Below are 15,553 nucleotides of genomic sequence, written 5' to 3' on the forward strand. Positions count from 1 at the left end.
GCTTTCGTCGTTTCCAACATGTTCAACGAACGGACAGTTTGCGCTTGTCCTACTGCGGAACCCGTTCATTTTTCCTGCAAGAAAATTAACTTTTATCCAACAGGGATCCTCTAATCCCGAGTTTGCAGTAGCTGCGTGTAAATTCTTCGTTCTCCGTTCTTACGTCTCGTTCTCTTTTTATCGCTGAGTGATTTACGCGGTTTCCGTTTTCGGATCAACTATCGTCGACTGGCGTTCGAACTTTATTGTCCGCGTGTGCTCGCGAGTATCGACAGCGGTTAGCGATGCAAAGTCTCTGTTCAACGAGAGACGTCGATACGATATCCTATCTGTCGTTATTTCGAACGGGTAAATTTACAGCAACGTTGGCGGAAACGTTCGTTTCAAGAGAAACTTTGTTTTATCGGATTCATCGACTATTTGGTTGAGGAGCAGACATGTGTACAAGATCGTTTATGTCGACAAATGAGCCGGTCGAACCGGATGACCCAATAACATTAGCGACTTTCATATTTCTGACGCGCATGGCTCGTGAATCGGTTTAGGTAGACAGGCTGGCCGTTCAAGAAACTGCTCGAAAATGCAAGCGTGCATAGACTCTCCCACCTTTATTCCCAAAATAGCTGCACCGTCAATAGAGTGCCCTGGTGCGGAGGTGAGAGTGTATGCGGACGAGGTGCGCGCGCGAGGATATTGAATTTGTATCGACAAACACCTATTGGCAATCGATCGATCCCAAGGGACAAGTTTCCCTTCTACCTTCCAGCACACCGGCGTCTTAGACAGCAGGGGAAAAAAAATGTTGTCTTCGTTCTACGTTTCCGTCGATAACGCTATTAAGGAGAATCCGATACCTGCCGTCACGGTAAATCGAATTCGCGCATTTGGTTCGGTTTCCTGAAAAAAAGCAAATATTTTGCGATAAAGTAGAATCACGACTAAAATCGTTTCTACGAACGTTTGCTTCAAGTGGTCGTTCTTTTTTCCAAAGTCGCATCATACGTGCATTTTCCTAAATGCACTTTTATTGCACCTTTTGCCGCGAACGTATCAGGGATTACACACACACACACACACACAGGTTGGTTCGAAACGAACAGTGTATCGAAGTTATTTCCACGAAGAGTCACGTTTTTTTTTTCTTTTTTTTTTGTGGATGTTAGATCGTAGCACAGGGAATATCACGACAGTTCGATGTCGTTCGCGATTCGGTGACATACGACAGTGGCAGAAACCAGCGAGGTAAAGGCAGGAGAAATCCTGTAGATAAACAAGGATGCTTGACGTAACGAGCCCACGAGGAAGTTTCCACATTGCGGATGGTGGAGGCGCCTCAGGCGGCGCCTGCCTGCGAGTCAATCGTGCCCCGAGTGTAGCTTCGGCTACCACCGAATTCAGTTCACGGTGTTGCTTGCTGCTTCGTGCCTCGTATCGGCACCTTGTTTCGTGGTCAAGGTGGATTCGTTGTCACGTGGGTAACTTGCGAAAGTGTAACAGGCAAATAAAAAAAGCAACTGGGTCGTTTTATCGTTTCGTTGGTTCGCTGACACGTTCGTTCGTTCGACGACGAAGAAGAATCACATGTTGTGATGCGTGCGTGCAGTTTCCTCGTTCTTCTTCGTTGTTCTCTGTCTATCGTTGTATCGTGATATACGGCTCTTTGATCGGTCGCGTGTGAACAATACCGAGTACAAAGTTGTTTAGTTGGCCTGTGATTCGAGAAGAAAACTTCCTTCGAGACGGAAGGAGCCGTGCGTGCCATCGCGGAACTTCTCAGGAAGACAACGTGTCAGAATCCAAGGACGTCAGTCCCCTCGCGATAATAATTGTCTAGAAAGGCAGCTTGTCGTGCTTGGTAAGTGGTCTGTGCTACGTGATCGGTGGATGTGACTTTTGATGTTGCCGCCACTGCTGGTTAAATGTTTTCGAGAGGATTAAAAGGGAACTCGACGAGCTGGAATTAATGCAGCGCAACGATAGGTTCGTAAACGTTACCGACCACGAGTTCTCGGTACCTCCCTCTCCAACCCCCAAAAAAATGTCCATCGACGTGCATTGACGTTTAATTTTCCCTGTCACGGAAAAACAGGGTCGATCGATATAGAGGTACTTTCAATACACGCCAGCGTTTAATACAACGTGGCTTGTGTGACTTTGAAGTTATTCAATTTGCAGTTTGGCCTGCGAATCGATGCTAATGGATCGAATAAATATGCTTTCACACCGTGGACCTCGTGACCCGCGTGAGAACCGGCTGAACCCTTCGCCTTTGCTTTTCTATCCTATATTCGCGTCGTTCAAGCTAATCTTATGCAAAATTTTCCTCAGGGAGAAACCTTTCCCCGACACTCGGAATTTCAGGCAATTTCGCCGTGGTTGTTTTTTCCCATTTTCGTGAATAATTATGGAGTTTACGGGTCGCGTTTTTTACGGTTCGTCTTCTCTCTCGGAAAACCTCGTTTCACCCGTGTTTCGCCAGTAACACAAAGGAATTCTTTTAGAAAATTATCTCGCCCAACTTCCGTGTAGTTTCCTCTCGACAACTTTTTCTCTCATCCCGCGAATCGTTTAGCGTCTGACTTTGCGCTTAGAAACATCCTGCGGTCTCTCATCCGTCATCTCGTCTGTCTCTGTGTCAAAATCTACGAGAATCATTCTCAGCGTTCGCGAGACGTCGCGAATCGAGAACCAAATGGTCAAAGAGTCGGCAAAGGCGAAACGAAAATACGTATTTAGTCTCGTAAAAATGTTCCGGGAAGACCTCGAGGCTGCGTTCTTTTCTCGTTACTTTCGTACTTGTCGTTCTTCTCCAGGCTTACGTAAGGGATGGATATCGACAATGCAACGCACAACTTCCCCCCCCCCCCTCTCCTTGTTTTATTTTTGCGTCCCGTGTTACGAGATCGGCCAAACGGTTTCCTCGTGAGTTTTATGTTTGCTCGTTTCGCGCTCAGTGACGTACTTACAGAGCTGGCTCGCTGCTCGCGGAGTAGTAATGAGAATTTATTGGTAAATTCATGGAACAGCCAGAGGTGAACTCTAATGAATTGCTTCGTTATTAACACCGATACCAGTAGGAGTAACCTGGCAACGCCTACGTGTTCTCTATACATCTATACCTGTACACGCACGCGTATATTTATATATTTACAATTTGTTTTGTCCAGCGAAACGACTAATTTCTTTTTCCTTTCCCGTACGTTTTCTTCGCGAGTTGAAAATACCAGCGGTTTCCGCGCTTCTCGTTGGCTCGCATTCAGAACTCGTTTTTAATAGTGCTCTTTGTTTTTACGTGCCGCCATTAAATCAGTCTTAGCACACTGTTGAGCGTTAACGGCGTCTCGTTTCGTCAACTCGCGCCTTCTATTCTATTCTCTCTTTCCTCTCCTATTCTCTTCCCGCGTTTCTCCTCTCTGCGACGTTTCCGCTCCGCGCGCAGCACGCGACGCCTTCTGAATAAATTAGACGCATCAAACGTCATCGAGAAACCTCGTGAAAAATTGAATGGATTTCGCTCAGCCTGTCTTGCCCGTCGATACCGTTCGATCGATCGCTATAAACGATCCACGAACGAACGTGTGGCCTTCGTCTTATCGTGGAAACTGCGGCGGAAAAAATTTCGTTGGTTCGATTCGTTGTGTCCCCTGTGAGCTTTGCAGCCAACGACCAAACAAATAGACCGTTCTGATATCTTGTTACGACTATTACCGAATGTCGTCAGTGCCTGTTTGTAACGCGTGCATTATGATATCCGGTAACGATAACATATCCCGAACTCGCCGGTTATCAGTCAGCCACCGGAATCTCGATATTAATTTGTGGCTACAAAACTCGCGTCGGTGTTCCCAGTTACGGCATAATTGGCGAACACCGCAACAAGATTGAAACACAGGTTGACGGCTATGGAAAGATAGAGATTCGTGATTTCGAATTCAGTCGTCAAGAGGCCGATACTATTTGATTTTCCGTGAAAAATTGTACGAGATAACGTTGACACGCGTCGTAACGCTTGAAGAACGAGAGGAATATTTCGCGACAAGAGACAAATTGTACGCGTAAATCGCGTATTCTCAGGCGAAAACGTGTTAGGAGTTGCTAGTCGCCATATATTTTGGAACGCGTGCAGCTAGCTAGGCAGCGACATAAAACGGTCGTTCGTTTTCCTCGTCCGTGAACTACGATTATCTAGAACGAAGAAGGGTACGACCAGCTTCCTGCCGCATCCGATATTTTATCGCGTGCAATAATGACTCGACGTTAGGGAGCCGAGGGGACGTTCCCAATAAGTATCACTGTGCAGCGCGGAGAGTAACGCGCCGAGCTGCATTATTTAAACGCGTAAAATCGAAGTTGTGTCATCCGGTCACGAGCGGGTGGAAGCCGGGTTGCCTTGTAACGGTAAAAGGAGCGTGAAACTCGGCGAAATTACCCGCGTATATACCCGATCGCAGAAGCGTTAACGAAAAAAGGAAAAGAAGCAGAGGGAAACATTGAAAAGAAGTTCTAACGACCGTTGCGCGTGCTACCATTAATCACGAGCAACAAACGTTTTAACTCTGTCCGTTCGTACGCCGGGACGAGAGTCTAGGTTCGAGGTGGAGGAAGTAAGGAACGCGAAAGGGAGTTTCTCCTCTTGCGGCCGGTTGTATCTGATGCTTTATTGCCGTTCGGTAAAGTGGAAAGGCCGCATTTCAGCTCGTAGCCAGGGCCTGTTAAACTCTCGACGAAGGAGGTTACGAGCTCGGTCCTTGTGTATGCGCCACCTCGTAATACACACTGCTCGTCTTCCTTAGAGAAGAAGCAAGCTCGTGAACTCCCAAATCATTTCGCCAACTCGGTGACAATCTTATAAAACTTTTATACGCCGACCGTCTACTCGTGCAGCATTTTCGCTCGTTTCGTCGTTTCCTTTATTTTCTCGAAGACTAGAGAAAGAATATGGCCTTCTTCGTGGAGTTTGCGATCCACTGACTCCTCGTGTATCCTATACGCGCTGTCTTCTGGCTAGAGGACAGAAGCCAGATCGATGGAAAATTCACGTACGATCGGCGGAGGATAAAGGAAAATCGTGAACAAAACGAGCGAATGTGGAGTCCTCGGTCGATCACCGGGTTCGTAGCCGAGAGATTAAATCAACCGAGCCTCTTGACATGCGAGGCAATTAATTTTCAAGAGCGGAATTGATCGCGCTAATTTCGGAGAAAGCCGAGCTCTCGAGGCTGCGTTCGAGAGCCATTCATCGCACGAAGAATTCCTTCGAGCCGCGAAATATTTATCGCCGAATTACAAAACGAAAGAAAATTGTTCCTACTTCGAAATCGTAAAACGAGGTAAAATGAAAGCCACTCTAGACTCGAGTGCGCGCGTTCTTTCTTCGACGCGAGGAATCGCCGCGTTTTCCGAGAAGACATCGAGTAAACGCGATCGTGCGTCTAATTTCCAGCAGGTTTGAACACGCCCGATCGTCCATTCTATTAGCGATATCGCTTTTGGGCGGAAATGGCCAGGCTCGTAGAACGTCGAGTAGCTAGCTGTACATCGTTGTTCGACGATAATGAGGAACTGTAGCGAGGAAGATCGAAGTGGAGGATCGGAGAAATCTAGAGGGAAGAGAGGGTATACAGCTGCAACCACGTTCGTACACATAGTTTGTAAATCATCCAATGCTCGCATTATACATATTGCAGATAGTGGAGAGCGAACATATGTATCCAGGAGATTTCACGCGCGTACTCCTAAGCAGATAGCTTCTTATATTATTACCAGGGAGAACGTACGCGAGCTAACGCCGGAAGCATCCCCCAGGGAGCTTTTATCATCGGTAGCGACACTTTCATTAGGAAAGATAAGGTTGTCGCTTGCACTGATACTTCTTGCTACGCGATATTCCCTTATTCACGTTTAACGATCGCAACGTTAGTATCGAGAGCATAAATTCGACGAGGATAGAGTGGTTTTAGGACTTTAATCATCGGAGATAACCGGGCGTTCGGTGAACGATCCCGGTATCAATTTTATCTCGCTGTAATTTTTTACTGTGAACAGTTTTTCCCTGTCGAACCAACCCGGAAGGGGATTGAATTTCACGGTAACCGTTACGACCAGACACCGTGTACACGTTTGAGCGCAACGTACACGTAGATGCAGCAGCGCGGCCCGCCACGGGAATCGCGTAGATTATTGCATCTCGCCGCGAACCATTAGCCTGACCCCTTTCACGTTCGGTAGCGATATACGAGTTCGAACGTGGAATATTGTGCGCGCATTGCTAACCTGAAAACTGTGTTCGTCCAGTTGCTTCATAATACTCGCTGTTTCATCCTGCGCTCTGCCTCCCAGGGAAATATAGCCAGCTCACCTGTAACTTATAACGAACGCCCATGGCAATTCGATTGTCCGAGCAAATTAGGCGTTTCGCGAAACATTTTCAAATATCTGAGTCTGTCGATTCTCGTTTGCTCTCTGTCGTTTCAACGGAAGAAGCTCAAGGAACGACGAAATTCGAACAGAAATCATAGAATGAATTCACCTGGCGTTGACTATATCGTGTTTCTTGATGCGTCCTGACAGAATCGCCTGAATTTATAACACGCCGCCGACAGTGTTGCGCTAATTTCTTCCGGTCTCCTAAGTGAAAACTCTGCGATTTCAGCGTCGTTCGTTTTAAGAATTGTCCTGATTTATTTTGTGTTGTAAGAAATTGATTTCATAGACATAGAGAAGCTATTTAAAGACAGTTGGTCGATCCCTTTAGGAACGTCACGCGTCGTTTCGATCGATAATCGACTTTTGCTTTGTTTCGACCGTTTGCTTCGCGGAAATTGCAACATTTGTAAGCACAAGTAGCAGGAGCCACGTTTCGTCGAAATGCAAAGGAGTGCAGATGCCAGCTGGAGATAAAAAGGGGCACTGTGTGGCTGGTGCTCGATTAGGTGATGGGTAGAATTAACAGGATGGTCGTAATCTGATTCGAGAACCATCGGGTTCATAGTGTACGTTTCCATAAAGCGGCGTTGTGTACACGAGTCACCTGTTTAGCCACGTAGGGTCGTACACTCACGAGGGCTGAGGCAACTCGTCCGTAATAACGGAAGCTACTCCGGCTCGACGTTGGTTAATCGGATGTCGCCAGAAACACGCCATCCTACCGATGAAAACAGCTAGCCCGTATCCCTGTTTACACACGATACAATTTGCTCGAAGATTCGATGCTTTTCGAGCTCGGTCAGCTTTGAATTAATTGGCGCCGTTGCTTTTGTATCGTGCATCGTCGGCTCCGCGATATTCGTTCTACGTTGCAATATTTCCTTCGTTCGCAATGTAGGAAGATCCATCTGCAAGCGTGTTTTCTTGGAAATTTCTGCTGCGTCCTCTCTTTCTTTTCGCGGAGGATCTACCAAACGTTACCGTGAGATAAAGTCACGAGGTTAGCCGTAATTAAACTTACTCTAAAATTTGCGGCTTCGTGAAATAGCGGCAAAACTGTCTAACCTCTCGTCAGGTTCCCGATTCGACGAATGATTTTTTTTTAAGCACCGATCTAGGTCGGCTGAATAGCGAGAATGTGTTACGTCGTACCGAACGTCGACGATTTGTCTTACCTATATTTAATTGGCCACTTGTCGAGATAATTAATTGCTAGAAGATCTTGGCGACGGTACTTTGCAATTAGCCGCGGCGATGTTATCTGGAATATCGAGCTCTGTAAGAATCTTCCACCCCTTGGAGAAGGTTCGCTATTGCTCGGAATACTCGCTCGGATTCCGCCTTCTCCCGACCGCGGCAGGCTTAGCCCTTTCTCCTTCGCGCCACGAACAATTAATTTCACCTGTAGAGGCGGGGTGCCTTTCCAGAAATTGAATTACGCTATCTGTAGAACAAGTTAATTGCATTATTCGTAGACGAAGTGGTACACGCGGCTTACGTAAATGCACCAACACTTCGAACTCGTTCTCTTTACCGTGTCGCTGTCGCATCGACGTCGCGCGCCACGCTCTCTCTCTCTCCTCTCTTCTCTCCCTATTTCAGTTGAAATTGAAATTTATTCAGCCGAGACAGCGGGCCGGGAACCTCCTCTTTGGTATTCGGCCGTCGTGGCGGCGGCGATGAAGTCGCTCGCCGATCCGGAACACCCGTTATATTTTTCGAAAGTCTACCTCGCGACCGGAATACGAATAGCGGTTAGATCGGGGGTGGTCGTAAAATATGAAACGATAATGGCCGATCGTCGATTCTCGATGGTTTGTTTCCTCCGAAGACGATCGTTGAAACGCAAAAATTACCACGTCGTATTCGCGATGGCGTTGGTAATCGATTGGCGACAGGTCGGCGTTCCTCTAACGTTCGAGCTAATGCACGTCTTTTCTTCTTTTTGCCTGTTCTTTCTCTCTCTCTCTCTCTCTTTCTTTCTTTTTTTCATTTCTGTTATTTTAGAGATGGTGCACGACAATGCTGCCGGTGATCGACGACGACCATGAGTTTTCCAATTTACGCTTTATCGGGACAGATTGCGCGCTAACGCGAAATAGAAGAAACAGAAACGCGGTTGTGTGGCAGGTTTACGTGTCGTCCGGTGATTCGTCGTTGTCGATGGGAAACGTCGATGGTTTTTTCTCTTTCGGTGAAAAATAAGTGGATCCATCCGCACACGTTTATAACAGTCGCGGCGACGAGAATGATCGTGGGATTGGCGTTTTTCGACAGCCGAAATCTATCGTTTCCGCAATTTCTTTCAACCCCGGTGAACAGGTTTCGTTCCTGTCCGCGTAATTTTACGTAATTTCCATGATCGAGTTGCATCATCTTTTTCTTTTTTCCTTTATTTTCCTCGTCTTTCTCCACCCCTCCTTTTTTATCTCGTCTCTTAGGTTCTTTCATCTTTCTAGCGATTCGTTCCCAAACGGCCAAGAACCATGTACGCGATCCTTGGCCATTTTTCGGGTAATTCGGTTACCGAGAAGAGAGAAGCGTTTTGCCAGTTCCATTAAGCTAGAGGCTGATACCAGAAGAGAGGGGAAAGAAAATCGATTATGGAGCTTCACGACGCGTCCGCTCTGAAAGCATCGGTGCCTTACGCGATAAATCCTTCTTGTGAAAGCAGATATTGCGTTAGCTACCCTCTGACCGGAAGTAGCTGCTACTTTTAAATTTCATCCACGATATATCGACGATTTTCTATCCCCGATAAAATCGTCGAATATTCTTTGCTCTCGATCGTCCCGAATTTAACGCTCTATTACCGTTTGACCGGATCGAACGTTTAACGTGGTTGCTATTTTCAACCTGAGCAGGAAGAATAAATTGGCCGTTTGCGTCGTAGATCGTCGATGCCCCGTCACAGGAATATTCTCTAACTTAACGAACAACGTTCCGCTCTGACCGCGGTGCGCGCATGAGCCGGAAGATCTCGGAGCACTGCATCGGCATCCTTGCTAATTAGGTATCCTTTCTTAATGAAATTTGACATTCGCACAAAGACAGATCATCGTACATTTTCACCTACCATAGTACTTCGTCCAGTGCCTCCTACAGTCATTCAGGTAAGTTTTTGTACGTTTTATACTCGTGCAATACCGTGTTTGTTTATTTAACGTACAAAGTAACGACAATCGTTTCGCAAGTTTAATCAACTATAAAAAAAATATGTTATTTCAATAAGAATAACCTCGTTGTAGAATATTCGCTAATTTTCGTGATTGACCGAATTTCAAAACGAAGCAACTTGGAGTTGGAGCGTTTCTAGATCTTCGAGAAAGTAATTAAAAAGAACCGTATTTCCATTGGAAGGATAGGTGGATGTCTGTGATACTTGATGCTACGGTGGCAATGTCATCGATATCTCGCGATAATAACGAACGGAAAAGCGTGTCGCGTTTCCTCGCAGAACAGCTCACAGTTTCATACCGATTACATACCGGCATGGATCATGAATACGCTGTTACCACACGGAGAGCCACTTATCCCTGAAATAGAATTGTTTGCACCGACTTGTAAATCGTGTTGTCGTACCAACGTAATATCGCGACTGAATTACCTTCATGCTGCATCGAGCGCCATGCACCGAACTGCTACTGCAATTTACTACTTTAGCTTCGTATTAGATGACCTCTGCTACTTCTCTATTACCGGAAGCATCGTATCACATAGCCGGTAGTTTTTAACATCGACAACGAACAATTTATAAATAAAACGCTCTCGTGTTACCGAGTGTTGCACGGGTCGCTTGCAAAGGCACATTTCCAAAGAAGCAGCTCTCTCTTTTTTTTTTTTTTTTTTTTTTTTTTTTTAATTTCCCTATCGTCCAATCGATAGTTTTATATACGTACTCGGATCGTTCCCTTACGACTTGCGTCGTAACTAACTCTCGACGATCATTTACGCCTGTTAATTCGATTCCCGAATCGTCTGAGCGGTGATTCCTGAGTGATTTACATTAACACAATGCCCCTTTTACATAACGAACCGCGGCTACCGGCATATAAATATAATACGCTCTTTGCATACGCACAATACGCTGTTTACATAAGCGTAATAGGTACCGCGATCATGTGGTGCGTTTACGTGCGTACTTACCAATGTGACTCATTAAAGTTATAACGTTCATTAATACGAAGAAACATCGTAATTCTCGTTGTCATTAGCCACAACGTGGAAGACGCTGTTTTTCTTTGCATTATTGTTCGAGCGTACAGGGTCAATCGGTTGTCTCAAAGTTTTCCCTGGAGGAAAGTTGACCACTTCGGTGGTCCGTCGTAGTTTTACGGGAGTTCCGGCGACAAAGGCGAAAATTTTCGAAAGAACGAGCTATCGATCGCCGAATGATAGAGTAGGAAAGATGATTCGCGGTTGCTCGGCTATGAACGAAACAATTTCACCGATCGGATTACGACGCGGATCAGTGTAAACGCGACCGGTTGCGTCAGCTTTTGAAGGGACGTGACGAGAGAGCGTGAGCAGCTGGTCCTCGGGATTAAGTAATCCGCCGTACCGTTCAAAGAGGGAAAAGGCGTTATCCATAGGAAAGTGAAGAAACCATCCCGAGGTCACGGTGAATATCAATAACGTAGAATTTCTTCGACGATCGGTCAATTCGAATATCCGATTGGTCGCAAACGCCAAGTTCGCCAAGTACTCGCTAGCTACTCCTTTTAAGGAAATCAAATCGCAAATCCTGCAACCTCGGGAACGGAAATCCTTATAAATGGAGGAAGGACGTTGAAGCTACTTTGTTGTATGTACAATATTATCTTTCGCATACGCTGGATATACTTCACTGGTATTACGCTAAAATAGATAAAAGGCTGCTTTGGATATTTGCCATTCAGCGTTTAGACGACTCTCGGCAAAGGCAATCAGGATCCGTGCTATTTTCTTTCATGGTACCGTGTCACGATTTCCGATCGTTTGTTTCTTCACGATCTACGCGTATTCCGATAAGTCGATGTATCTCCCTAAAAATATATCTTTCGTAAGAAGAAAGAGATAAGTTTTATTTCGGTCAAAGCGTAAATGAGAAATAGCAGACGTAAATACTCGCTTGCAAGTTCGTTACGGATAAAATAAGAATGTTCGTTAAATTCCCCTTGCGAAGCAAAGTAAGAAGCGCGGAATTCTAGCTTCACCCGGTGACGATAATTATACTAATTTCTGCTGCAGGAATTCGTGCGTGCATTCCCTGTTGGACGCGGTCTACGTGCTCGTACCTCGCTCTCACCGGGTATTCGCAGGCGCTCGTATGTCGGTTGTGCCGTCGCTACCGTCGTCGCGTAAAACAGCATGATTATATTCATTCTTGTGTGCACGTTGACGCATACAGAACGCGAGTTCATCGTCTGTGTACGCGATAGCGTGTTCCGAGCGTGGTTGCTTTGCACTAACAAAGATTCGCATCTGTGTTCGTAGCACGTAGATGATTCGCGAGTTCGCTTCGAAAATTCTATCCTTGGCCTCTGCCACGGCTCCGTTGCATCTTCTCTCTGGTTGCGAGGCGATGCACGCGCACGTCTATACGTCGCTTCGTTTGCGATGCACGCCTGTTGGTACACACCTTCGCTCGAGGGATTGCTCTCGATCGGATTTACCGCCTTTATTTACGTCGTTACGCGCTCCAGGAAAACCTTCCCGCTTCTTTCCTCCTCTCTCTTTTTCTCTCCCTCTATCTCTCTATTTCTCTTTTTCTCTCTCTTTCTCTTCCTCTCTCAACTCTATCCACACTCCCTACGGCACCTCTTCTCGTTTTTCCCTTCCTGTTATTTCTTCTTTTTTATGTCTCCTACCTTCCTCGCTTGCTTCCGTCTTTTCGATCCCTCCCACGCTCCGCTTCTTCGCTCCCTCGTCGCTGCGAGCTAAAACGCGCGTTCCACCCATCTCCGATCGGTTTACGGGAAGGTTTTCAGCCGAGGCCGCTGGGAACTGTTCTGAATCTGAAATTATGTATGACACGTATTTACCTCTGGCCTGTAGCTTTCGACTGTCTGTTATCCGATAGCTCGCGGAATAGCAGAGAAGTATTTGGTAGAAAATGTTAAGCTGTCTCCGGTGTTTCCTTCTGCGGAAAAACTGTCCTCTTCGGTTAACGATATGCTGGCACGATGGCAGTGAAGCTTAGGGTGGAATGAAAGCTACTTCGTTCGACAAGACGAGGTAATATTTTTGAAAAGTGATTCTCCTGTGACCCTAGCATGAGGATGATAATCGTCGATAGGGAAAGCGCTTTTACATCGATTCGCTTCGTGTTTTACGTCGACGTATCTTTGATCGAAAAGTCGCGTGATATTTTTACTGTCTCGTGTTGGAATACGCTTATTTGTCTACGGTTTCTCTCGATTTATTCATGACTGCACAACTGTCCGACGTGACTGTTTGTTTCCAGCTTTCGTTTCGCCAAGGTCGATTTTTATTACCTCGTTTGTGGCTGTTTTCTTTTTCCCTTTTTTCTCTTTTTTTTCAGCACGCACACGAAATTATTTTTTCCGGGATCCACATTATTACACGTTCGCTACAAAATATCCGCGTTCTTTAGAAATTTGTGTCTCGTTTGTGGACGTGACTTTCGTTGTTTTGTATCTCACTGTCTCCGGGCGATCGTTCACGCGTGTAACCGCTTTCCTTGTGCGAATCGGAACTCGTGCCGTCTAATTTGAATAAATCGGTTGTTCCGAGATCTGTTGGTCGTTCTTGGAAGATTTATGTTTTCCGTGCTATGACAACCAGACCTATTCTTTATTTCCTGTCTGATTTTCACTCGGTTTTATTTCATTGCTGGCGACGTACATAAGCAATAGAAAAAGAACGTTTGCGCGAACTTTCTGAGTCAAAGTTGCAATAGCGTCGATACAAACATCGATCGGTTAATGATGCCTGCAAACTTTCCTAATTCTTCTATGCTAAATATTTATCGTCAGGCTGCGAGTGATTATACAAATTTACGTTATGTGAACATAAAAAGTCGATTCGTTGTTCGATAAACGTTACACGTAGTCGAAAATGACGCCGTGAAACAATAACGAAGATAAACAGTACTCGAGTTGTTTGGCAAAGTTACGAACCGAGCGATATTAATTTCTTGCCGAACCGTTCTGCCATTCTCGATTCTTCCATTTTAATAAAGCGCTTCGCGTTTACGCGTCGTCGGTCCCATCGAACGTTCGCTTGGCAGATTTAATCGGAACTTAGTTTCAGATTTGTCAAAGAATCCGCTCCAAGTGGCACGCAGCAACGAGAAATTGGACAACGAAACTTTTCCATCGGCCTGATGCTTTTTTTTGTCAATTTTTCTACGGATCAATATCGTTAATCGTTTGAAGTTGGCGAAATAAAAAAGAAAAATGCTGTCGCTCTCGGTTGTTTTGACTCTCGGCAAGAAGCTCCGTGAATGTTAAAATTTACGCCGCAAACGGTTCGCTCGTGCATACCCGATATTTCATTCTTTATGGCAAATAAATACGCGCGCAAGATGGAACGTCACGGACCATGAAACTTTTATTTCCGCGGCTCATCCTTTATATATAGAGGACGCCACGATTTGACCCATAAATGGATATATTGCCAAGAATACGTTGAATTGAAAGAAATAGCACCGGCTAACATTAGGATTGAAATATGTAGAAGGAATAGCTACGACGACGCGAAGAAAGTTTAAAATGTTTCCGGGTGAAATTATCGGAAGAAACACGAATGAAAATTAAATAAATGCAAGGATACAATTTTTCAATTTGAATTTTAATTCAACGAAAATTAGTTTACGGACTTTATTTTTTTTTTTCTTTTTTTTGTTTTACATTTATTATTCGTGCATGGAACGGACTTTTGTAGTAATACTTCCTTTGTATGCGTTTCACTAGAGCGCCATTTTTGCACCAAAAAAAAAATCTATTGTGGCATAGTAACGGCTGATGAATCACCAACTCTGTCCTCGTAGAACGTTGGCGTGGGCGCTACTTAAGGTGTATGGGGCAGCGGAAGCGACAGAATTGATAAGGGAACAAGAAAGGATAGCGTTTCCTCCTTCTTTCGAATCGCGACAGTATGCGAATTCTTATTTCTGTCCGACGATAGAAAAGGTGGATGTGCGAGTAAAGGAAAAATCTTGTCGACGAAGAGGTCTATGAAGTCCGCGGATTTTCATCGATGGTGTTGCATTTGAAAATATTCGTTGCACCTTTGTTTCCGCAAACGTAGCGTTTATGAAAGGACGGCGGCTGCCGTCTCGAGTTTCGAAATCCTGAGCAAATGCTTCTGCAAGCCGGAACAAATGTTTGAGCAGAACTTGGCTGTACGTACACGTGTATCGACGAAATGGTCGCGAGCTAGGAAACCGGCGTTGTAGTTACCGGACTAATCCCAGCGCTCCGGCTTAACCTGAAAACTTGTACTTACTTAATCCCTTGGTGCATGAATTCTTGGCTTCGATAGAATAGCGTGCTCGTTCCAGTTTATTCGCGGCTCATCAGATATACATAGGCTCGTCATTCGAATGAAGTTGACGATCGCATGCGACCGTTGCGAGTTCCAAATCTGTTTTCCAATCCAACGGTCGGGGGGAAAGGAGAGACCGAGGACAGAAAAGAAAAAAGATCGAGCATGGTCTACTCTTACGAGCAGGAGGTGCGATGAAAAGATATCGGTGCGGTGAAAAATAACAGGAAGGGCGTAATGTAAAACTTCTCATAATGTTTACGGTGGTAGAATTACGATAAATTTGCATTTTATCTGGCCACCGTCCTTGGAAGATAGAACGTTGTTAACGTCTTTCCTTTTTGGAAGTCGCGCTCGCAGAAAATTTCAGGAACACTCGAGATTTTTCTTGAATTTCCAGTCGCGGTTCCTTTTTACGAAACGAGCTTTTCTTTGTCGTGGCGCGTACCTTGAAAACTCTGGGAGGAGCAACGGCGTGTGCACTGGCCTGGCCTTGATGAGAAGCCTTTTCACCCTTGCTCGTGGAAGAGCCGTAAAAAATATAAGCCCGCAAAGTAGAGAGAAGTAAACGTCCCCTACCCTCTTCCGGTCCACGTTGCTCCATGCCGCGCGCTCCACCGATGAAAAACGTAGCAAT

At 45.6% G+C, this 15,553-nt stretch overlaps 1 protein-coding gene across 1 annotated transcript in view; it reads left to right on the plus strand.

The window, feature by feature from the left end:
* The first annotated feature begins 1,882 nt into the window (after nucleotides 1-1,882).
* Nucleotides 1,883-15,553, plus strand: part of LOC100645939 (protein gustavus) — a 155,064-nt gene continuing 141,393 nt past the window's right edge. Inside the window, exon 1 of the mRNA XM_020862586.2 lies at nucleotides 1,883-1,980. Coding sequence (XP_020718245.1) covers nucleotides 1,964-1,980 — 17 coding nt within the window. The 5' untranslated portion in view covers nucleotides 1,883-1,963. The remainder of the gene's footprint in view (nucleotides 1,981-15,553) is intronic.

The sequence above is a fragment of the Bombus terrestris genome, chromosome 3, assembly GCF_910591885.1.
Source record: "Bombus terrestris chromosome 3, iyBomTerr1.2, whole genome shotgun sequence".
Lineage (NCBI taxonomy): Eukaryota > Metazoa > Arthropoda > Insecta > Hymenoptera > Apidae > Bombus > Bombus terrestris.